This window comes from Lepisosteus oculatus, chromosome 20 (genome assembly GCF_040954835.1).
Source record: "Lepisosteus oculatus isolate fLepOcu1 chromosome 20, fLepOcu1.hap2, whole genome shotgun sequence".
Taxonomy (NCBI): Eukaryota; Metazoa; Chordata; class Actinopteri; order Semionotiformes; family Lepisosteidae; genus Lepisosteus; species Lepisosteus oculatus.
The window spans coordinates 4,582,024-4,604,145 of NC_090715.1; the positions used below are offsets into that span (position 1 = coordinate 4,582,024).

The 22,122-nt window shown below is 44.2% G+C and overlaps 1 protein-coding gene and 2 long non-coding RNA genes across 11 annotated transcripts in view; 1 reads left to right on the forward strand and 2 right to left on the reverse strand.

Moving 5' to 3' along the window:
• Window positions 1–3,271: 3,271 nt before the first annotated feature.
• LOC138224363 (uncharacterized) lies at window positions 3,272–5,186 on the forward strand. Of its 2 annotated transcripts, XR_011182834.1 has the most exons (5): window positions 3,272–3,618; window positions 4,021–4,072; window positions 4,212–4,262; window positions 4,840–4,912; window positions 5,135–5,186. It is a non-coding gene; the product is annotated as an uncharacterized lncRNA (long non-coding RNA). The 2 variants fall into 2 exon arrangements; XR_011182833.1 differs by lacking the exon at window positions 5,135–5,186 and having other exon boundaries at window positions 4,840–5,093.
• A 693-nt stretch (window positions 5,187–5,879) lies between these two features.
• On the reverse strand, window positions 5,880–7,883 carry LOC107075339 (uncharacterized). The gene is made up of 5 exons (XR_011182818.1): window positions 7,740–7,883; window positions 7,287–7,341; window positions 6,977–7,031; window positions 6,675–6,725; window positions 5,880–6,120 (listed from the first exon to the last, which is right to left on the reverse strand). It is a non-coding gene; the product is annotated as an uncharacterized lncRNA (long non-coding RNA).
• A 2,788-nt stretch (window positions 7,884–10,671) lies between these two features.
• Window positions 10,672–22,122, reverse strand: part of kifc3 (kinesin family member C3) — a 36,442-nt gene continuing 24,991 nt past the window's right edge. For 7 of the 8 annotated variants that reach the window (XM_015368664.2, XM_015368665.2, XM_015368660.2 and 4 more), the window contains 15 exons: window positions 21,966–22,091; window positions 21,659–21,856; window positions 20,940–21,113; window positions 19,513–19,660; window positions 18,570–18,700; window positions 18,027–18,138; window positions 17,480–17,661; window positions 17,284–17,388; window positions 16,884–17,014; window positions 16,440–16,563; window positions 15,802–15,931; window positions 14,700–14,929; window positions 14,180–14,326; window positions 13,259–13,385; window positions 10,672–12,442 (listed from right to left, as the gene is read on the reverse strand). In XM_015368664.2, the coding sequence (XP_015224150.2) occupies window positions 12,420–12,442; window positions 13,259–13,385; window positions 14,180–14,326; window positions 14,700–14,929; window positions 15,802–15,931; window positions 16,440–16,563; window positions 16,884–17,014; window positions 17,284–17,388; window positions 17,480–17,661; window positions 18,027–18,138; window positions 18,570–18,700; window positions 19,513–19,660; window positions 20,940–21,113; window positions 21,659–21,856; window positions 21,966–22,091 (2,088 nt within the window). In that variant the 3' untranslated portion in view covers window positions 10,672–12,419. Of the gene's footprint in view, window positions 12,443–12,677; window positions 12,726–13,258; window positions 13,386–14,179; window positions 14,327–14,699; window positions 14,930–15,801; window positions 15,932–16,439; window positions 16,564–16,883; window positions 17,015–17,283; window positions 17,389–17,479; window positions 17,662–18,026; window positions 18,139–18,569; window positions 18,701–19,512; window positions 19,661–20,939; window positions 21,114–21,658; window positions 21,857–21,965; window positions 22,092–22,122 lie in introns of all 8 variants that reach the window. The other variant, XM_015368659.2, reaches the window with a different exon arrangement.

Below are 22,122 nucleotides of genomic sequence, written 5' to 3' on the forward strand. Positions count from 1 at the left end.
TCAAGGAAGAATGGTAAAAGACCACTAGAGTAGATGTACTCCTCACTGCACTTCAGGAAAACCTGTGTATGCTCTAGATTAAGCCAAGAGCTCTAATCACCCCTTTTGGAGAGCCTGAACCCAGCAGGTTCTATGCTTAACTAGAAGATGATAATTTAAGGACCTTGATTAACCATCTAGCGGATGTAAAAAAAAAAAAAAAAATTGCAACAAAAGAGACCATTCAAGGTAAATCCCTCCTGTTAGTGGGACCAGCAGACAAGCTAATGGCCATTTACAATGAGACTTCAGGACATCTCAACTTTATTGCAGACATGATACAGTTCTCAAGCTCAGGGATCACCATACAAACCATATTACAGATGCAGTGTGGAGGATGTCCCATTCTAGAGCTTCAGTTGCCAGTCTCCCTCCTTCCCATGTGATCAACAGGGCTCTTTGTAGCACAGTTTTCAAGAGAAAAGGAGAGGTGTTACACAAACAAGTCCCGACATGTGGTCATTGTACATTGTCTTAGAATAGCAGTTCAATACCAACAACACCCCTACCCTGGATTTACAAGCTTTGAGGGAACAAGCTCCTCAACCTTACCCAGATCACGAGCCATCATTGGGAAAATAACCACACCATCCCACACTTGTCCAGTGGAGATACTGCTGCTGCTAGGAAACTCACTTCAGCACAAAAGCATTAGTCCAATAACCCAGTCATTTTACCCAAAAGGACCTTCAATTTCTGCCCGTTTCAGCAGTGAAGTAACCATAGCAGTGCCCTACCTGGGATTTCAGTGGAGGGATCGCTCCTCACTGACTGTGCAGCAGCAAGCTGGGTTTCTGTATCCCCAAGATGGGAACACAACTAGGTTCTTCCTAATATACAGCTTTCCTCAAGAGCCTACAAAACTAGTCCCTTGGAATGGTGTTCTTGTGGAAATCTAGTCTTTGCCACAGCGTGCTGCCAACACATGCTGGACAGATCAACGCAAGGTAATGCCCACACCCATGAAGCCTCAGTTTCATGGTCTCGTGACTAAGATTGCACAGCCTTCAGAGTCTGTACATGAGAGCAGCCAGCTAACCCTCATCTAAAGCAAGTCCTTGAAATAGAGAAAGCAATGTGGACAACATGTGCTTATTTTTGCATGCAACATCTCCAGTCAGTATTACTAATTAAGAGATCTGCAAAGGCCATTTTCTCTATATCGACTCACCCAGGAGCTGGCAAGCACACATTATCTTGTACGTGTAGCACTTCCTACTGCATCTCCAAGTCACAGTACAGCTTCTCAAGTCCCACAGATGATGAGCTGACTTCAGTAATGGTGTTCTGGTTGAGTTTTCCAAACCATTGACATCTTGCTCTTCTCAAACAGATCTCAATACCCAGAGCTACAGGCACACTGACAATACAACTCACAAGAAACAATTCTCCTGTTCTTCTCCAACTCAAAACACAATCTAAATGTTTTCCACCAAGGGTTCACTTTTATAAGCCTCTTCGTTAAATACGGGGGCTTGGTTAATTGCATGGGAACCAATCCCGAAAGCCCTACAATCCTCATGTGGAATGCCCTGGTGTGTCCACCTCAATAATGCTCACCTGCTTCCAGATCCCTGCCTGCTCAGAAGCCATCTTGGCTCAGAGAAACACCACAGTCTGGGCTTGAGCCAATATGCAAGGTTCCTAAAAAAAACTATCATGTAGGTCACAGGGACACTATGACGTTGCTTAAATATATTTTAAAGGTGTGTTCTTTCTAAACCTTTTAGCATCCCTCAGGTTATTTAAGAAATAGTTTAAGATGAAAGGATAGTGATTTGATTCTGGTTTATATATATTCCATTACACATATAGACTTGTAATTTTTAACTCTTAAATCAGTTCACCACCCGATATTATTTCTCTTACTTTGTCACAACTCTTGTCAGTGCCTGCTATGATTGGAATTGTGTTCTCGGTTGATCTATCGCAAAGGAGGAAGTCAGTGCCACAGACCTATTATAAAAACATGCTTTACTAATAGTTTCTTTGTTTAGAAAATAATACTGATTGCTGAATGTGAAGCTCACTGAGCTCGGGAAACCACGAGTGAAGGGCTCGGCGATGTGAGAAACCTCAGGCATGAGCTCAGAGGAGATGAGAGAGGACAGAGGCGTAGGAGGATTGTAGACTGTGGCCTGAGAGTCCATGAGCTGGGGGCCCAGACATCTTGGTGTAGGCGTCTGGTTGCTCAGATGAGGGGGCTGTGATTATCAGCAGGAGAGGAGAGTGTGGGGGTGTGTCTGGAGTGTTAGATATGTCTGTTGGTGCCCATAGTGGCGTCAGACGCCTCTGTGCAATCAGCCAGCTTTCTTTGAGCTAGTTCTTCCTCCCTGCTGCTTTCAACAGCTGCCAGAGTCTCTGCCTGAGCCTCTCACAGTATTCATGATACTTTTACAGGACACCATTGGTGTATATGCTGTGCTGATCCTGCTCTTGACCTCTGTAGGAAATTGTTAATCTCCTGCCAGGTAGGTTCAGACTCTTCAAAAGGAAGGGAGGGTTCGTCTGGTTTAACGAGTGTAACCAAGTTGTCTGGGGTCGCTGTGGGTTCTTATAACTATTCTTCCACCTCCTCTCTTGTGAACTCCAGTTTTCCTCATCTTTTATCCATATATAATGCTTAGGGGAAGAATTAAAGTTTAGAATTGGGTTGCACTGAGACTGAGAAATTAGAATTTATTTGAATATAATATGTACTTTAGTACAGTGCAATAGTGTTGAAAAACTAATGAGTAAAGTAGTAACCAAAATTAAGTTACAGTAATACAGTGTGAACTACTTTGACATGGACCAAGGGAAACGTGAGTGGATGTCATGGGGAAGTGTATTCAAAAGTTCCTTTATGCAAAGAGTTGTGGGAGAGTGGCACAGGCAATCCAGCCATTTTGTTGAAACCAACAGCCTGTCCTCTTTCTAGCAATCATGTCTCATGAGGTGATCGAATCAAACTGATACCAGTAGCCAAAAGGGCTGCATGGATTGAACACTCTCCTCTCATTTGAACTTTCTCATGTTCTTGTAACTTCTTAAATGAACATATCAGTTGCATGAGTAGCTAAAAAGTACAAAAATGGTAAATTATGTGTGATAAACACTTAAAGATTAAAACTGACTTCCTGGTGCAGCGTTAAGTTAAATCAGGTTATAGAACAGAAAGTGTCCTGCAAAGATCCTTAGACCCCACAGCTCGCCTACATTTTTTAAAATTCTTTCATTCACATTCCTGTGGCTCTCAGATACTAATAAATATTAAATAGCCTAACTGTGATTACTCAGGTGGACATGGGAAAAAAGCGATTTTGAAACTTGTAACTCATGGGGGTTCTGAACGCATGCTCGAGGAGGAGGAGCCAAGACAAAGGAAAGCTGTACCGTCAGCCTGTAGCCACGCCCACTCGAGTGACATCTTTCGCAGGCCACGCCCTGCGCACCTGTCCACCAGGTTCTGCGGGAGAGAAGGACGCTGAGCGAGTTTGTTCCACGGTTTTTATTCTTATTTTTTCATTTTCGTTTATTTTAACGTAGATAAAATTTTACTCATGTAATTATGAAGTCTAAATCTCGCAGGAGAAAGAGGTAAAACACGTCTTTTCGTTGGGAGCTATATAGCAGTTTTCATGTCTTTTCTTTTCCTAGAAAATGCTTTTGTTAGTTTTAACAAGCCACTTGTGTTACACAGAAAGCGCGTCTATTCCTTTTACATGGAGAAAAGCTCTGTTGTAGGAGTAAAGACACTGCTGTTTTGCCAGAATGAAAACGTCGCTTTCTGTATATCTTAATCTTTCTTTATCAAACATTTCGTTAACTTGGTTCACAAAATCAAACGTGGGCATTTATCCAAACCGAAAGTTGCCTACATAGAATTGTAGAGCTTTTTCATTATTTTCTAGAGTATGTTGGGTGATATGTTCTTATATTCGTGGTAAAATGTAATACTTTTTAGTTTAAATTCTAAATTCTGCTGTTTTGTGTCTTCAGTTTAGTGTATTCGGGCAGGACATGGCTCGCGTTAAATAATGGGAGTATAAACGTAAGTATAAACGTTTTATTAATTTGTTTACACGTATTTAGTTTAATTCTGCACTATCTTGCCCTGGTGAAAACGAAAAAAACTTGTTTTAAATTGTCTTTAAATGCTCCTCTAAATGCGTCTGTTCTTGTGTTTCCAGCTTGGTGTCTTCGGGCAGGACATGCTCGGCTCAGCTGCGGGAATTATCTGTGTAAGTATAAACCTTTTTATTCGTTTACACCACACGTATCAAACTGAAGTACAGTATATACTGCACCTCCCGAAAATTGATGTTGGAAAACGTGATGCACCTTGTCACAAGTAGTCTCAAACCAGGAGATACTAGATTTCTTCACGGCGAGGGTACTTTTGACCCGACAGCACTGTAACCCTGCGGTTTATAGAAATCATTTTCTGCTAAAACTGCGATCACTTTTTACCTTTTTGATGCGCATAATACAGATTCACAAGAAACCATTTTGTTAAATGTTAAAACAAGGGAGCCTATAAAGATTTGGATACATTATTCATGTGTTAACTAAGTTGTTTCAAAAAAAGAATATACGAAGCAAAAAAATCGTAAAAAGGCACATCAGATTGTGGTAGTTTCTATCTAATCGATACACTGTAGCTGTATTGATTGTGTTGTGCCTTCGGTATTCAACTGTTTCATCTTCTGAACGTGTCAGTCAATACAGAGGTTCGATTTATTGTAAGTAGCTGGGATAATTTCGAGAACCTGGTTGTAACAGAAAGCACAGCTAATACAGATTTCTGTTCTTTTGCAGGAAATCCAACGAAGTTCCAGTCTTCATTCTGGTCGCTGCCCCGACAGATGCCTTGGAGAACCAGTAACGTGCTGTATGTTTCTGTGTTTTTCCATGTAGTCTTTTCGTACTCTGTTGACTTGTAAAAGCATTTAGCATTAATATAGCCGAGCTTTGACACTTTGTAATTTAAATGCATGTTAATTTTCACTTCAAAGTCTGTGCATCTGTCCTTACTGGAATGCTTTGTTTTGTATGCAATTTTCGCTCAATAAATTGTTGAAGTTTGATTTTGTTCTTTCGTTTTTTTGTGCAGAGTTCTGTATTCTCTTGGTCCTGAAAAACCTTGATGTTTGGTGAGTTTTTTGGCGGAGAGATTTTGCAGTTTCTTAACCATGCGATGGGCTGTTTTATCCTTGAAGTCCCGACCGCAAGGGGACGCCCTATCGCATTTTGACTTGAAAACTGCAGAGGTTACCCCCTTGTTAAGTGGGTCCAGATTTTCCCGCCAAAAAACTTAGTATATATCGGGTCTCTTTCAGGGTGTGGTGTCCTCCCATCAATCAAACCAAGCCTCGCCCACCCCCTTTTAGGAGAGGGGGTGGGCGGGGGCTGGCTGATTGACCACAGCTCTAGCCAAGCCCCCTCACTCCCAGCAGGAGAGGAAGGCAGGTTGGTGATGGCTTTGGTCCCTGCAGAGAGGCAGGTCACCTGGGGTGGACTTAGTTACAAGCTGTGACTGATGGGCTGAGTCCGCCCCGGGTGACTCGTCTATCTCGGGACCCAGGCCATCACCAGCCCGCCTTCCTCTCCCACTGGGAGTGAGGGGGCTTGGCTAGAGCTATCCTCAGTTCTCCTCCCCCCGGGGCTGTACCTGCGCTCGCTGCTAGGGACCCTAACCCCCCAGAGACTATCTAAAAAGGCGGGAAAATTTGGAGACACTTAAAAAGGGGGTAGCCCCCGCAGTTTTCAAGTCAAAATGCGATAGGGTGCCCCCTTGCGGCTCGTGGCGCAAAGTGCAAAACAACCCTTCGCAGGATTTGAAAAAATAGAAGACAATGCATGAAAAAATCAAGAGCTTTTATTGCAGAATGCACAGCACATACAGTAGCAGCAGTCAACAAGAAACAAGCTGGTCAAGAACTTCACTACATTAAGGTCAAGATACATCATTGAGTCGAAAACATTACAGATCAAGCCGCTGGTTTCAAAAATGAACTTGAAGGAGAAGCACACTTGTCAAAGCACGACGAGTTGCTGGAGAGGAGATCGCCGGAGCGCTGAGGATCAGGAGCCGCAGAACTGAAGGCAAAAGAAAAAGGATCAAATTAACAAGATATCGGATTTGCTGAATCGATTAACTTGACGTTCTAAAGTCTATTAACGTTTTTAAATAAGCTGCCTGAATAAAGAAATATAAAAACACGCTCAAATTCAAATTCAATAAACCAACAGGTAACTTCAGGAGAAATCTCACATACTGTAAATCCCAATCCCACTACCCCAGAATTTCGAAAATAGGTTCAGCCACGTAGGAATTCAATGCTACTTGTAAATTTAAGATCAAGTACTACTTACAGCCTGTATCATATTACATTTAACTCCCCGCACTGAAAACCATCGTTAAAATGTGTTCGTGTTATCTCTTTACCCAATGGATTCAACAGGCGAATAAAAGAACCAGCGCCTTCGAGTTTCTGTTCAACAAAAGCACAACGAAACTAAATATATAGTATGTATTAATATATATATAGTTAGTATAAATCGTTCTGGTGTTAAAATGTTGGAAAATACACGTTTCCCTGTCGAGTTACACGGGTATTAATAGTACAACGGAAGGTAGGAATATAACTTACCTTGGAAAAACTTTTTCATAACTGGAGGCCCGTTCTTGAAATCTTTGTCACCTGGAGAAGTAAAAAACAACAACAAACGAATTAGTTTATAATATATTTTACAATTTTGGAGTCACCATGTGAATAAAAGAACCAGCGCCTTAGAGTTTTTTTTATTTCTGTTCAACAAAAACACAACGAATCGAAAATAAGTTATATAGTTAGTATAAATCGTTCTGGTGTTAAAATGTTGGAAAATACTCGTTTCCCTGTGGAGTTACACACATATAAATAGTACAACGGAAGGTAGTAATATAACTTACCTTGGAAAAATTCTTTTTTATAACTGGAGGCCCGTTCTTGAAATCTTTTTGTCACCTGGAGAAGTAAAAAACAACAAACGAATAAGTTTATAATATATTTTACAGTATTTTATTATTTTGGAGTCACCATGTGAATAAAAGAACCAGCGCCTTAGAGTTTCTATTTCTGTTCAACAAAAGCACAACGAAACGAAAATAAGTTACATAGTTAGTATAAACATGTTTTGGTGTTAAAATGTTGGAAAATACACGTTTCCCTGTCGAGTTACACAGATATTAATAGTACAACGGAAGGTAGGAACAACGTTACCTTGGAAAAATTCTTTTTTATAACTGGAGGCCCGTTCTTGAAATCTTTTTGTCACCTGGAGAAGTAAAAAACAACAAACGAATTAGTTTATAATATATTTTTACAATATTTTATCATTTTGGAGCGGAAAGCGTTATTATAGCCCGAATCCCAAAAGGGGATTACACAGCTGCTGACTTTATAAAGCAAATGTTTGAAGGTACACTACAACCTTTTATCGATAAAGGAAACAGACCTAGAGATACCATATCTTAACAAAAACATACTAATTAAGACTTCGAGAGCACGCTCAAAGAGATCACAAATTTCGGCGTCCTAAAACACAAATTAAACCGAAACAAATGCAATAACAAAAGCAAAAACAACAACACATTTTTGCCTAGCTTTTCTGAAAGTGAGATTTGATTTTTATGCTCTTAAAACAAGAAAATTAGAAATAAAACGCACACGCACCTAACGCCGCAGAACCTCGCCCCGCCGCCATCTTGCCGGGCGCACCTGTGGAACAGGTGGACGGGGCGTGTCCGCTGAGGAAGGTCACTCTGGAGGCGGGCTCGGCTCCTGAATGACAGCTGTGGATTCCGCTACAAGGGTTCAACACGGATGTTACTGAAGATAAATAGAAACTTTAACTCACCGAATCATACATAAAGTATACAACCGCTAAGGATTTTCAACAGTGGCATTCCCCTGAGAGGCTGTCTGCCGGTATGGTTTAGCTTGCGGCCGGTTGATTGAATCAAGAGAAAGGTGCTGCTGAGAGACCCCTGTCGCCCCTAGTTAGGACTGCACCTCTCTTGCACTGCTAGTGCCCCACCTGTCCTGCAGGTGTCTCAGTGGTATAAGGGGCTGCTTTTTAGAATTCAGAACTATTCATTTACAAAGGACTTAAACCCCCCATTTTCCCCTGTTTTGAAGGGCCCCGAAAATGGAGCCCCCCAAAACGGCCGGCGTGGTAGAGAACAGCCACCTCCACAAACTCACCCCGCCAGCGCAAGAGCCGAACCCGGGGCTTGGATCTCAGACTGACGGGGAGGCTCGGGGCTCGTCTGTAACTCACGGCACTCAGCGGGAGTCGATCTGCTTTTCTAAACTTTAGACGTGTCCGATGGTTCAGCCCGCGGAGCCACCAGGCCGGCCACGGAAAACACCGGGCATGAGCATCTCTTATTCAGTCTAAAGCCAAGTCACAGTCCCGAGACGAGGCGGTTCCCCCTGTTTTCTCGCTTTTCGTGCAATAAAGGTTCTAAGACGCCTTTGTAAAGCGCTTTTCTAGCGTTTTGTGCGACTGGACATGCCTTTTTTATCTTTTCGAATGACAGTGAAAAATAAAGTATAAACATTTGCAGTAGAGTTGGGGAGCCTGTATATCACGTGTCAGACATGAAGTCCGACAGTTTAAAATGTTGATGTTTTTGTTTTTTTAAACAACTTATACATATGCATATATATACTTATACAAGACAACTTTATAAAAACTACATAAACGATTAAACGCATCTAAATGTTTTATACCCGGTGTCTTGGCAGAGTATCCCTTTGGTTACTTTATACCAGTAGGTGTCACGATATCATATATAGTATTTCCATGAGCGTTTGACAAGGTTCCTTCAGTTTAAAGATTTAAAAATGAAAAGCAATACATATAAATACAATGTGAACACGTCTTCGCTTAGATAACCAGTGGAGCATCATGTCGCTCCTTATTATTACTATTAGAGAAGCCATCATTTAATATACTTTAAAATAAAGTAACTGTAGTCAAGTGCAAAGAGTGCTGGTGGTAAACATGTTGGCTATGAATATCAGATGTCTGGTAATGAACTAGTGGAAGCAGTGTGCGACAGGTATTTAAGAGCTTCATAATAACATATATTATCTCTCTAAGAGAGAGAGATGCAAATTAATTTTGATTAATTTAAAAAGTCTTCAAAATTCAATATTATGCTAACCTTTTACTGTTCATGATCTGAATCCATGGGATAAATAAAGTATTTTGAATTAAATTGAACTGAAAACAAATCGTAAATGTTCAATTAAAGTTTCAATGAGGTGACTTCATCAATACTTCAATACAAAGACAAGGATAATGATGTTTTTTAAACTTAGATATATGTTCAATTTAATGTAAAAATGAAAATATTTTAAATATTTCCGAGGTCTGCGTGTGTAAGAGTTTCCAATGTTGCAGATGTATTATAAATTACCAAGGGCAACTTAGTATTGTACATAGTGCCACTTAAAAAAACTATTTCCCCGGTTCTTTTTCACGGTTCCGAATTTGCTTTGCATAAATAGTAAAACAGCGATCTTGTAATATTAAAATTTGGTAATGCTAGCAATCTTAAATATGTGGTTTAAAAAAGACGAGTCGAATCGTTAAACGTCCCTCGATTTGTATATTTAAAACGGACACAATGTGAAACTGATTACTTATTCAGATTTAAAAAATATTGACACAGCTGCGATGTATTAAGACGTGCTAGTTGAAGCCTTTTTCAAGAACATGCAATTGTTTGCTAATGTTCGCTTTTTAAGGCTAAACCCGCAACTCTTGTGATTACGGTATGATACTGGAGACAAACTTAGTTTTCCTGTTCACATAAACGCACAGACAATACTGGTATTAAAGGCAAAATCATCAGCACCCCCACCCCGGCAAACAGAAACAAAAATACAGACATCCTTACCCTCGCATCCAGTAGCGGAGTGCTTGAACTTTCCAAACGGGTTACTAGCGGTCAAAGCCGCCTGCATGGTCACGTACAGTAATTACCTGACAAAGAAGGCGCTATAGCTCGGGCCTGAGAACAGCTTGGAAGTTACTTTCAACAGCACAAACCGATACAAACGCAGCACTAACGAGTGCGGTGGGCTTCATCGTTTGTGCCGTTTCGGGGGGTACGTTACGGAGTTGGTTTACGTACAAGTAAATGGCGTGGGATTTACACATACAGCAGCGCTATATAGTGTAGAGCTCTCGGGGGCGCATACCCACCTGAACCCGAGAGCGCCGTAATATATATATATAAATGGCTACAGTGTGAAATCCATTATTTCATGTAGAAGACACCATGAAAAAGCTTTAATTTACCTATTTAAATGTCTGTGTAAGTAGATGATGTACACATTGAATGTAATCGTTGGTAAGTTGCTTAGAACTTTAAAATGCCATTTTAGTGCAAGGATCTTTATTTTGATTTTATTCGATTTCCCTTTTCAATACTAAAATGTTCCGTTTTTCAATTGGCACAGACGCCTAATAACATTAAATGTACGAAAGGAAACTTTATTAAACTGACATTTTAGATTTTATTTCCTTCTCTAGTCATTCATGACTTGCCAGTCTTAAAGAAGTCTGTAAAAAAACACATCTACAACAAACAAAGATTAATTTGTAATTTATTGAACAGCTTTTAGAAAAATCAAAAAAAAATCTGTCGATTGGAAAAAATAATTTCAGTCCCAGGTTATTTTAAAAAAATGTACAAAAGCATTTTACAAGTTTTAATATGAAACTCAAATGAAAACAGAACAAAACTTCATATACATAACACAAAATGAACAAGTTTACATTTGTTCTTTGAGTCCCATTAAACACTGTAATTAAAGCGGTCATGACAAATTAACGTCACTTAATATACCTACTGCACGTGAACACACTGAACTCATTGATGAGCTAGCGCAGGCATGCCTATGTTCAGTAAACATGAAATTAGTGGATTCTGCTTTTAAGCTTTGATGAAAAACTGCGCATTTACGTTTAAACTGATTCGTTGCTAGCTCAGGCCACGTTGCTACAGAAGTGATTTTGTTTGCTGAACCTGCACACAGAAAACAAGTCTGAAAAAAGGAGGAAAAAGGATGGTTTTCAAAAATATGGCTTTTTAATTTTGATTAAAACATCATTATGCACAAAAAAGCAACCTACAGCTGTACCATTTATACACTAATAAGTATTTGCATATTGCACTTGTTTACATTCCAGGTAAATTGAGGATTTTGATACTTTGAAATTGTTCAATTTATATATAGATTTCAGGCTTAAGTGGGAATACAGAGGTTCATTTTCCTTTTTGTAATTTGAAGCAAATTTGCTATTAATTTCTAAATGTCAAAATTCTTATTTGCAATTTCTTTAAATATTTCTGTTTCTACATCCTGAGTTTAACTGCTTTTGAGAAGAAAAGCACTTAAGAGCAGTAAAGGAAAGACATGCTCCCGTATTTTCTAAGTGCCACAATCCATTACTCCCACAAGGTGTTCATACTTAATATCCTAATAAACGATTCTCTGGAAATGTAAAGACTGTAATAATTGTACAGAGCAATATGCATATGATATACAATCTTCTTCCAGCACATTTACATCTAAAATGATTAAAAATCCAGCTGTTCTAACAACCTCAAGGTGCTTTATTCAGTGTACAAACTTGGACTGATGAATGAGAACTCATATAAAAAAACAGAAAAGCAAGAACAATTTTAAACAAAAAGTATAAAAAGAACAATATGCAGGTATGTCATCTTACCAGACTGAATAAAGTGCATTTTGCTTAGAAATACTGTGAGTGTAGTACCTCCATCTGCCGGTCTTGATTCTTATAAAAAGTAGAAAACAAGGTTTCCTAATGGGGTAAACTAAGACAGGAAGAGGGAAAGGCTAGCTCTGATTCCAACAAAGCTGGACTGGAGTGATTCTGGGATTGGAAGACTTAAGCATTTTGGTCCCCTGTCTTCATGCTGTTTAAGAGGGTCTTCAACGTTTTCAGAGAATGGAGAAGTTCCTTGGAGAAATCGCCTTCCTTTCAGTTTATCACAGGAAGAATGAGGAATAGCAGCATTTGAGGGCAAGTGGTATCCTCTGTGGTTCTCCAAAACAAAATAAAATGCGCAGCACCCGCTCAAAAGAGTTCAAAATGCAGAAGAACACAGGTTTCCCGATGCTTATTCAAAAGGGTGAGTTTCTCTCTAGGAGTTTCAGTTTCAATAAGTCACAGATCACCAACTCTAAATCCAGGAGACTGGAGGACCCCCAGTAGTCCAGTATCTTTGATCTCACTGGAACCATCCGACTCCCACTCTGGCTGGACAGGTGACTGAGGGGTCTGGGTTTCCACAGGGCTGCCCAGAGTTAGGCGGTGAGTTTCATTTTCCCTACGAACGAATGGAAAAAAAAGATTAAGTCTCTTGGAACAATTCATCCGCGTAATAGATTCTGAGAGCTCTGCACAACCTTAACACTGCAATGGAGCCATGTGCTGCATGAACCAAAACAAAAGTATTAAAAGTAAGCATCCCCTGGCTGAAGCCATGTTAATGCTTCTAGGACTACAGGCACCATGCAATGAGGTATCCATGCAAAGCTGGGAATCGAGAAAATCCCACATACCTTCCCCTTGAGACCTTGTAACTGCACTTTTTTAAATGTTACTCGATGCTGCAAGCAAACCACAAGTTCAGGAACAGTAATCATATGGTAATACAGAGGAGAAAAAAGACTCTACAAAAAAAACATTTAAATTTTAAAGGACAACTTATAGCTCAGTTATTCCTAGTCAATAAACAAGAGATGTGAAAGCAGGCCAAGCCAGAGAAAGAGGCTGCAAATAGTGTAGAAGATCTTGGGGGAAATTAAGTTCTTGGAAATGAATCTTGCACAGAGAAAAAGCAAGAAAAAAGGGGAACAAAAACATTCGTGAATTTAGACTGTTTTAGACTAAAGACAGAATTTAGAATTTAGACTAAAGACAGAGATTATAAGACATTTAGGCACAAGCAATAGTTATAAAAGCCCCATTCAGTTCCAACACAGAAAAGGAAGGACCACCAATCTCTTAGTATCAACAGTGCACATCTGTAGAAGACGATGCACAACCCCAGACTTTTCACTTGCACTGAGCTTTGCTCAGCATCACACAGGGCTACACTACAGCGGTACTCCAGCGAGGAAGTGAGCAAGCAGTGACAAACCTGGAATCGGCTGCTGCAGCTTCCTCCTGGTGCTCCCTGACGGCCTGGCCATTGGCATCGGTGTGGTGGTCAGGCTGCTCGCCCGGGCACTGGGTATGGGCACCGGCGTTACAGGAGGAGAGTCCAGCTGCAAACACAAGCATGCCCTGGCTGATCAGTGCTCACAGAGACACCCACCTCGCCCTTTATAGGACTTCTGTGTGTAAGATTTTCCTGTGTGCAAGACTTTCTTGTGTGAAGGACACACTGTACAAGCACTAGTTGTTGCAACAAAAGAAACTGACAGATAAGCTGAACAAGCACGCTGTTGTCTTGCATATATGGAGGTCTATAGGAAGAATCAAAGATCAACCCTAAATATATTGATCCTAACATATGTGCTTCTCCAATATCATGTTAGGTACATAGAGGAGGTGTTTTAAAGTATAAAAGGATGTTTGTGAACAATGGCAAGCAGATCAGATAGGTAGAGGATTACTCTTATCAGTCTGATCTCCAGGAGGCATCTTCATTATTAATAAATCTCTTTCAATCCTTCACCGAACTGCAACTCATTTCTCTACACCCTGACCTTAGTAAATGCGAGTTTGCGAGTTTGCGTCAGGCTATAACAATACAAAAAGCTTTCAGTGGCTGGAATTTCAAAACAGGATTCAAAAACAAGGGAGTGTCTTTGGATCCTTCATCATTGCTATACGAAGATCTTATTTCCTAAAAGCTCTACAGTTATCTAACATGCTAAAAGGCACAAGGTATGTCAGGCCTGCAGCACAGAGATCAAAGGAAATAATCCGGCGTGGGAGTCGGCCTGCTTTGATGAACAGGCACACTGCCCAGTTTTAATCCTGGAGTTCCTCCACTTGTTTCCCAAGGGCACTGGAAAGACCGGGTGGGGAGGCAGAGAGCAGGGAGTGGCCTTACCTCCACACTGTCGTGCGTGGGCGAGGAGGAGGCAGAGGAGTTCTCCGCCTGCTTCCTCGCGGCGCTGGCCAGCTCCACTGTCCGCACTCGCTGGCCGAACTTCAGCGAGCACAGCGACTCGCTCACGTTGGTGTCGAGGGGAGAAACCTGTGAGGGAGGGCAGGAGAGAGGACTGCGTTAAGCGACTAGGGAACAACATGGGACTCCGCCCCACAAATCCCAGGAGAAACCAATCACAACTCCAGCACTAGCGCCTATCCAGACGACAGTGTTATTTCAAAAAGCTGTTGCAGAATGAACCACACACTGAGGGATAATTCCCAAAACGGACTATATTATACCTACACACCTACACACATTACACAGCTGAAACCAGGGAACGATGGTTTGACTACTGCCCTTATGAACAACTTGTACAGTGTGGCACCGAGACCTTCAAGATGTGCGACTCATCGCATCGCCAACCGCGCAGACCGCGACGTTCACTACCGCGCATCGCCGCGCTGCCCTGAACGCTGACCTGGACCATCATGAGGGTCTTGCTGTCCCCGCTCAGCGAGTCCTGCAGCAGGTAGGTGAGGCGGGAGTTGCGGAAGGGGATGTGGGCGTGTCGGGAGCGCAGGGCGTGGATGACATCGCCCAGCGCCGCCAGGGACTTGTTGATGCACTGCGCCTCCCGCAGGCGGCTGCCCTCCGCGCCCGACTTGGCGATGCGCTCTGAGCCGGCCAGGTCAACGAGGTTCAGCTTCCCTGCGGAGACCAGCGCGCGTCAGCACCTCGGCAGCACGCAGCAGGACGGCACACGGAGCTTCGGAGCCTCGTCTTTAAGGAAGTGCCCAGGTGTTCTCAGCAGTCTGATTGCTTCGATGCAATTTTAATTTGTGCCCGAAGGATCGGAAGAATTTTCATCCAGTGCCAATTTGCAAGTGACCTGGCCTTTCTAATCACCCACCAGAAACACCTACAGTAGCATTTTACACCGCTGTGAGCGGAGTGTCCACTGATCGTGCGGGCTGGTATTTTGTGTGGCCCTGCATCTTGAAAAGTCTCTCCGGTTGCTGAGGGGGAACACGTCTGTTAAAGCAGATGGCTTTTGAGCACACGGCCAGTCCATGAAGTCTGGACACCCAACCAGTAATGCTGGAGACCGTCTGACTCCATGGCTTACAAGTCTGGCATCTCTGGAAGATGACCACCATAAGATGTCTGGAAGATGTGTAATAAATACTGGTCTTTTAAGCTTTGGCTTAATTCTCCACCATCAAATTATTCACAAATTCACAAGAAAATGATTAAGTATTATTCATTACTAAGTATTCTCTAACACTAGTGTGGAGAGAGGAGGATTACTATTTAGATTTTCTGCCCTTAAGATGGTGTCAGATCGGTTATATTACAATATTAAAACATTTACCTATTACAGAAATTTTCACCTCTGCTTCAACTAAGAATCCAACCCTGTTACGGCATTTTATTTTTGCAAAGCAGGGCAGGAGCTGGGAAAGGGGAATGGCAGAGAGGGGGCGGGGCCGGGAGCAGAGAGAGGGGGCGGGGCCGGGAGCAGAGAGAGGGGGCGGGGCCGGGAGCAGAGAGAGGGGGCGGGGCCGGGAGCAGGTACTGACCAGCAGTACGGTGGCCGGTGGTGGAGTTGACCCCAGTGACGCTGATGATGAGCAGGGCGTGGGAGCGGGAGCTGTGCTCATTCAGGTTGGTGCAGGCCGTCGCCCGGTTCATGTGGCCCAGCTCGAACACCTGGAGTGGGTGGCAAGCAACACTTAAAACACCAGGGCCTGCATTCCTGACCAACAGCGCTTCTCCAACTCACTATCAGCACAGCAAACCTTACTGTCCCCAGGTGTGGAACCAGCAGTTTCTAAGGGCGTGAAAACCCATTCTGACCTCTTCATTGACAGAATTTCATTTAAAATACTGCAATCAAATTGCAGAATATGTACAGCAAATGTCTCAGGATGATTTACATAAGAGGTAAACTAAGTCAAGTCACTTCACATGAGTTCAAACTAATACTAGAAATATAAGAGACTCAGTTGATCAGTAACGCTACACCAGCTGCATGAAACAATCCACCAAACAAGAAGGAACGTTCTTACCAATGGTCTCTTATACTTCTAGTATTTTACACTGGAAAATAAAACATGCTGTAAAACACCAAAAAAATGTTACAGAGACAAAAACCAGTCATGTCTACACACGCCTTGCTGAAGCAGTCTGTTCGTGGGGCTGTTTCACTGAGACTCACCCTGTTAATGTCCTCCACGCTCGTCACGGTGAACTCCGTCAGTCCAGGGACATAGAGCTGCCCACTGCCATCCGGACACATCTTAATATCCAGCTTCTCGTTGGGGTTGTCGCCCAGCAGATTCCTAAAGCAAACGGACGAGGCTCACACTGTGACCGGATTCTCGTGGGAATGAGGTGTGCGATGTCCATGCTTTCTTCCTTTCATTTGAAACGTTAGGTTCATGTCACGGGAGGTGGGGAGCAGTAAGTGGAAACTGAAGACCTTTACCCAGCCTACTCCAGTGCTCTCTCAGAAAAGGCGTCAAGCCAAATAAAGGGACGAATGAGCTGAATCTCTTTTAATTGAATAAGGCAGTGCGCAACCTTGTGCGCCGATGGTCAAGGTGTACGTGTGCCTGAACGCTGGAGGAAAAAGGGAGGCGTGATGCGAGGGATAACTCACCGCAGTGTCTCGTTGTAGATCTCCACCATGCTGACGGTGATGGTGAAGTCCCAGTCAGGAGCTTTTTCTGCCACCTCCGAGAACAGCAGCCTGAGAGCACGCTGGTTGATGCCAGGATTGTCTGGGACCCCCTGATGTAGAAGAGAGAAGGAAAATCACATTAGAAAGCACTTTGAGAGCATGTTGCCATCGCCTTGGTCTCAACAAAGCACCTTCTTTCTGATGGGGTCGGGCAGGAGATTTTCAACAGGTCAGGCTTTGCAGATCTCAGGACATGTGCCTTATGGAAGCCACTCCAAAGAACACTGACTTTCATGTGGATGAAACAGTCCACAAGCAGACATCTATATTCTAATCAGTGTAACATAGCCAATAGAGAACAAGGGAGATGTGACTGTACCTCCATAGTGTAGGTCTTCCCCGATCCCGTCTGTCCATAGGCGAATATACACACGTTGTACCCATCGATACAGGACGTGATCAGTGCTTGCACTTCGTGGAAAACCTGGCGATTCAAAAAAAGGGATTTTCCGTTAGTCTTTGCTTCCTGCTGACAAAGAGGTAGCAGTGTCCGGCCTGTCTGTGTCCGTGCTCACCTCCTCCTGTGTGGCCTGTGGGGGGAAGACTTTGTCCAGCTCAAACATCACTGGCTTCCCCTTGTGCGATAAGTGTAGGACAGCGTCATCATCTGGGTCAAAGGTCACAATATTCTTGGCTTCAGTGGCGTCTAGCTCCTCTTTGCAGACTGGGCGCACCCTGCAGAAAACACGGATGTTTCCTTATGGAGAGAAAATAAAAAGAAATGAGGACAAGGAATGATGAAAATGGAAGTTTCACTACTTCTACTAAAAAAATCACTACTGGACTGTATATCAACAACCCATGTGCACAGTCCATAGACAAGCTTCAGAGATCAATTCAGCTTCAGCAATTAGAATGATCCTGTCCTTTAGTGGGCTACAAAGCAATATTTATCCAGTACTAAATAAAACTGAATCAGTAACCTTTGTCTTGTACAAATAGGAACTTTGTAGTCATCATCTACAGAGTAGCATGCAAGAGCAGCATATTTTTAAAAATGGCAAACAGACTGAATACGGACACCCTCCTTTTAATGTTCAGAGGTTGATATTGGACTCCCACCTTTTAGTTTGACCAGCTCATTGTGGCACTTCTTCCTCAAGGTCATCTCCCTCTTGTACTTGCGCAGGAGCTCCTGGTTGGCACTGCTAACCTCTCCGATCACCTGGCAGATCTGTGGGCACAAGCAGAGCAGGTGATGCCTGGGCGGCATGCAGCCCTTGGCACAGCCAGATAGCCCACATACCATCCTTTTCTCTCACGCCAAAGCGCAACACCACCCACGTGGCACGCTAGACCGCACATTTCCCACTACAGCTCTCCAATGGTCAGAAAACCCAAGCTGTCCCACTTTTAAACCCTTCCAGTGCTACAGTCCAGTCCATGAGGCTTGAATCAACCTGGACCACGGCTGTCCTTCAGTTGTGTGCTTCTTACCACTTCCCGAAGAAATCTTAAAATGATTAAACGGCAGTAGGATTTTCAGCAGGACAGGAACAGGTGAACCAAGGCCACCCAGTCTTGCTGTTATGGGACATGTCACTCTTGTCCCAATTCCCAGCAGCCGGAAGAAGAGGGATTTTCCCAGGATCAGCCAAGCCTCACCTCCTGCTTGGCCTCAGAGATCGCCGTCTCCAACATGAAGGGGAAATCCTGCACCTGCTTCTTCAGGCAGTTGTAGTCGCAGGTGAGAGTGCGCAGGGCTGGCTGCAGGGTGAGCAGGTTCATCCTGACTCCTGAACACAGAGGACAGGGGACAGGGTAAGAGGTGCACAGAGCAGCTAACAGACATGCAGGGGTCCCACAGACTCCCTACACAGGAGACATAAGGCACATCCACTCAGGGACAGCAGACATGACATCAAAATAAAGAACACCAGGTACCAGTAAAGCAAGTCCCTGAAGATTTAATCTCACAGACTTTTTTAGGAGTGATTATCATGGAAGATGTCAAAGATATTCAAAGCATTCGTTTAAGCAGAACTGAAGAAAAATGCAGTTCTGCATATAATTACCAGCATGAATGTCTTCTTCAATGTTATTGCAACCCTGACTTCTCACCCTGGGTCATTTTTTTAAATGTTTGTGTTTATATCTATGTTACACTGACTTCTCTTACATCTGAGAACACACTGATCTATGTAAGTCTATAACCACTGGAAACAGGGTAAGATTCACAAATCTCTCCTTGTTACCAGTGGCTATAGACTTACGAGCCAGTACTTCTCTGGTAACAGCCATCTTCCCACAGGCTCTCAGGCTCTTCAACACCCTGGAATCTACTTGCGCCCACCCCAATTCCAGAAACAGGGTTTAAATCCCCCCAGTGTGTTGTGTAGATTGTATTATGTATTTACCTTGTCATTTGCACTTTGCACTATGCGTATCCTGTCTACAATGTCTATGTCAGTGTCCCGTCTGTCCTGCCTGTATTTGCACCGTGGACGAGGAGGAACGATATTTCATTCCACTGTATACTTGTATAAGGCTGGAATGACAAATAAACGTGAGCTTGAACATTGCTCTGGGCTGAGGACTGTGATCTCACCGGCCAGATTCTCGTGCACAGCCTTCATCTCGCTCTCTGCCCTGATGAAGGCTTCCTCGATCACGCGGTTCTTCTCCTCCTCCAGGGACTGCATCTCGGCCTCCAGCTGGCCCTGCGCCCGCTCCATCTCCCCCTCGTACATCTGGATCTGAGAGACAGGCCAAAGCAAAGGATGTCAGAAGCACGCCCCCGCGTCCCCACTGCTCTGCCAGCACTGCGCACACTCGTTCACCTCCTGCGCGCACCATGGAGATCACAGCTCAGCCGATTCTAACACGAGCATGGCAAACTAAAACATTCTTCCAATCTACTGCATAATCAATACGATGGTAAATAACAGGGTTTTGATTTTTTTAAGGATTTTGAAATCCTCTTCGAATAAAAAACACCAAAACCTAATTTTGGAGCAAAACGGAGGTGAAATCCAGTATACAGTCAGTAAAAGTGAATGGAAGGGGCCTATTACAGCACTGGGAAGCAAAAGCATATATACAGCAGCAGAAACAAGTGCAGCTGGGATTCCACACAGGATCCACAAGTGCAATGTAAGGTAGAGCACAGACACGCTGTGAATCCTATTCGACATTACATGGCGGACAGGAAAAGAGCAGCTAGATTTCCCTCGTTTCTTTAAAGAAAGGTGCTATGATAAACACAACTCAACAATACGGGAAAGTCCAAAAGAATCATTACAGATGTTATCTCGAACTCAAAAGAAAAAAAGAGCCAGGGACATCTCTGAGAGACGGAGACAGCTTGCCTTTGCCTGCTGTCCCTGTCACCAACGAACATGTTGGAATGATCCCTCAAGAAGTGTGATCAGGACAACAGCAATAAAAATGTTTTAAAATATAATAAATCTATTTTACAACCGACGCTTTACACTTCCCACTGACTGATGGAAATTAATCTACCAGCTTCCAATGTAACCACTGCCCTTTACTGAGGGATCCCTGACCCACCAAGTTTCAAACAAAAGGCCAACCTTCGACAACCTACGGACCAACTCGCAACTGCCTCTCCCAGCAGCACTAGAGAGGAGGCCAGAGAGGCGGCTCCAGTCCGTGCTCAGCTGCAAATCAAGGGGAAACAGCTGTTACGAGGAGAGGCTCCTGCAGTTCAGGCTGACAGGAGGACAGAGGGCTCAGGTTCGGGGTGTCAGAGGGCTGTGTTGAGGGGCTACAGCACGACACGCAGCCTACAGGCTCTGGGAACAAGGAGAGCTTCACAAATCTTTAATTCCCCCCCCCCCCCCCGCACGTCAAAGCGTGTTTTTCCCCCATCACATCTGCAGTCCTTTCCTGCAACATGCAAATCAAAATCAATGACCAGCCAACCTGAGAGGCAGCGCCACCAACAGGCGAAGGGATGGAAATGCAAGGGCAAAAAGAGGGGGCGGGGCTTGGGAATGGGCGGGGCCTGCAGACCTGGGCACGGAGCTGGCTGCAGGTCCTCTGAGAGTCGTGCAGCTGCCCCTCCAGCTCTCGAAGATGCTGCCGCTGGGATGCCAGCTGCTCCTCCAGGACCTTGTTCCGGGTCTGGGCCTCCGACAGGGCCTGTTTGGACTGGGCCGACTCCACCTCCACCGTCCTGGTGACGTACTGCAGAACGCGAGGGAGTGAAACGAGCCGTCAGTATGCCAGGGCCTACCGGCATAGTTCTGCACTTGTGGGTATCTGCAACTACAGGAATAAACTCCTGCACACACTGCTCTGTAAGCGTAAGCTAGATGGCAGTGCATTTAAAATTGAGAACAGGAGCACTGTGGGAATGCAGAACAAGCTACCCAGTCGCGTTGAAGCCAATACCCTTATTTCTTTCAGGAAACAGTCGGATGAGATCATCGGATCATTTATCTACTAACTGCCAAACAGGCTAGGTGGGCCGAAGGGCTTTCCCTTGTTTGTAACACCTGTTATGTTCTGTGAGTGAACAAGCAATGAATAAGTTACTGTGACAAATTCTCTCAATCGCCGAAACTTTAATTTAGGACCCTTTTTAAATGACTTAATTTCTAAAATAAGCAACAGTGAATTGTTTGGCATTAATCATTTAGAAAGTGTTTGCACTGATGAAACGCTTCACTATTCCTTCTGTGTTCAGAAACTCATGTCCCAGCCCCCCGCAAGAGCTCCTCCCCACTGACCTTGACGTGCGGCGCCTGGGCAGCCTGCCTGGCCAAGGCCTGCTGGCAGTCCCTGAGCCTCTGGCCCAGGCGGCCCTCCAGCTCCCCCGCCTCGCGCCGCACCTCCTCCAGCTGCCCCTCCAGCTCCGCCGCCCGGCCGGCCTCCTCCCGCAGCTCGGCTTCCCGCTGGACCAGCCGGCAGCGCAGGGCCTCTGCGTCCTAGGGGCAGCCCAGCACACGGCCAGTTCAGGAACACGCTGGGCACGCCCCCCCCCCCCACACACACACGTGCACCCGCGGCGGCCAGAGAGACCCGCGTCCGGCTCACCTGGCTGTGCCGGCAGTCGGCGCGAGCCGGGCACGCGCCCTGGCCCTCTGCCTGCGTCAGCTCCTGCTTGAGCCGCTCGTTCTCCGACACCAGGATCTCCAGCTGCTTCTCCAGGTCTGTTGCTCCCTGAAGGGAAACAACACAAGCACACAATACT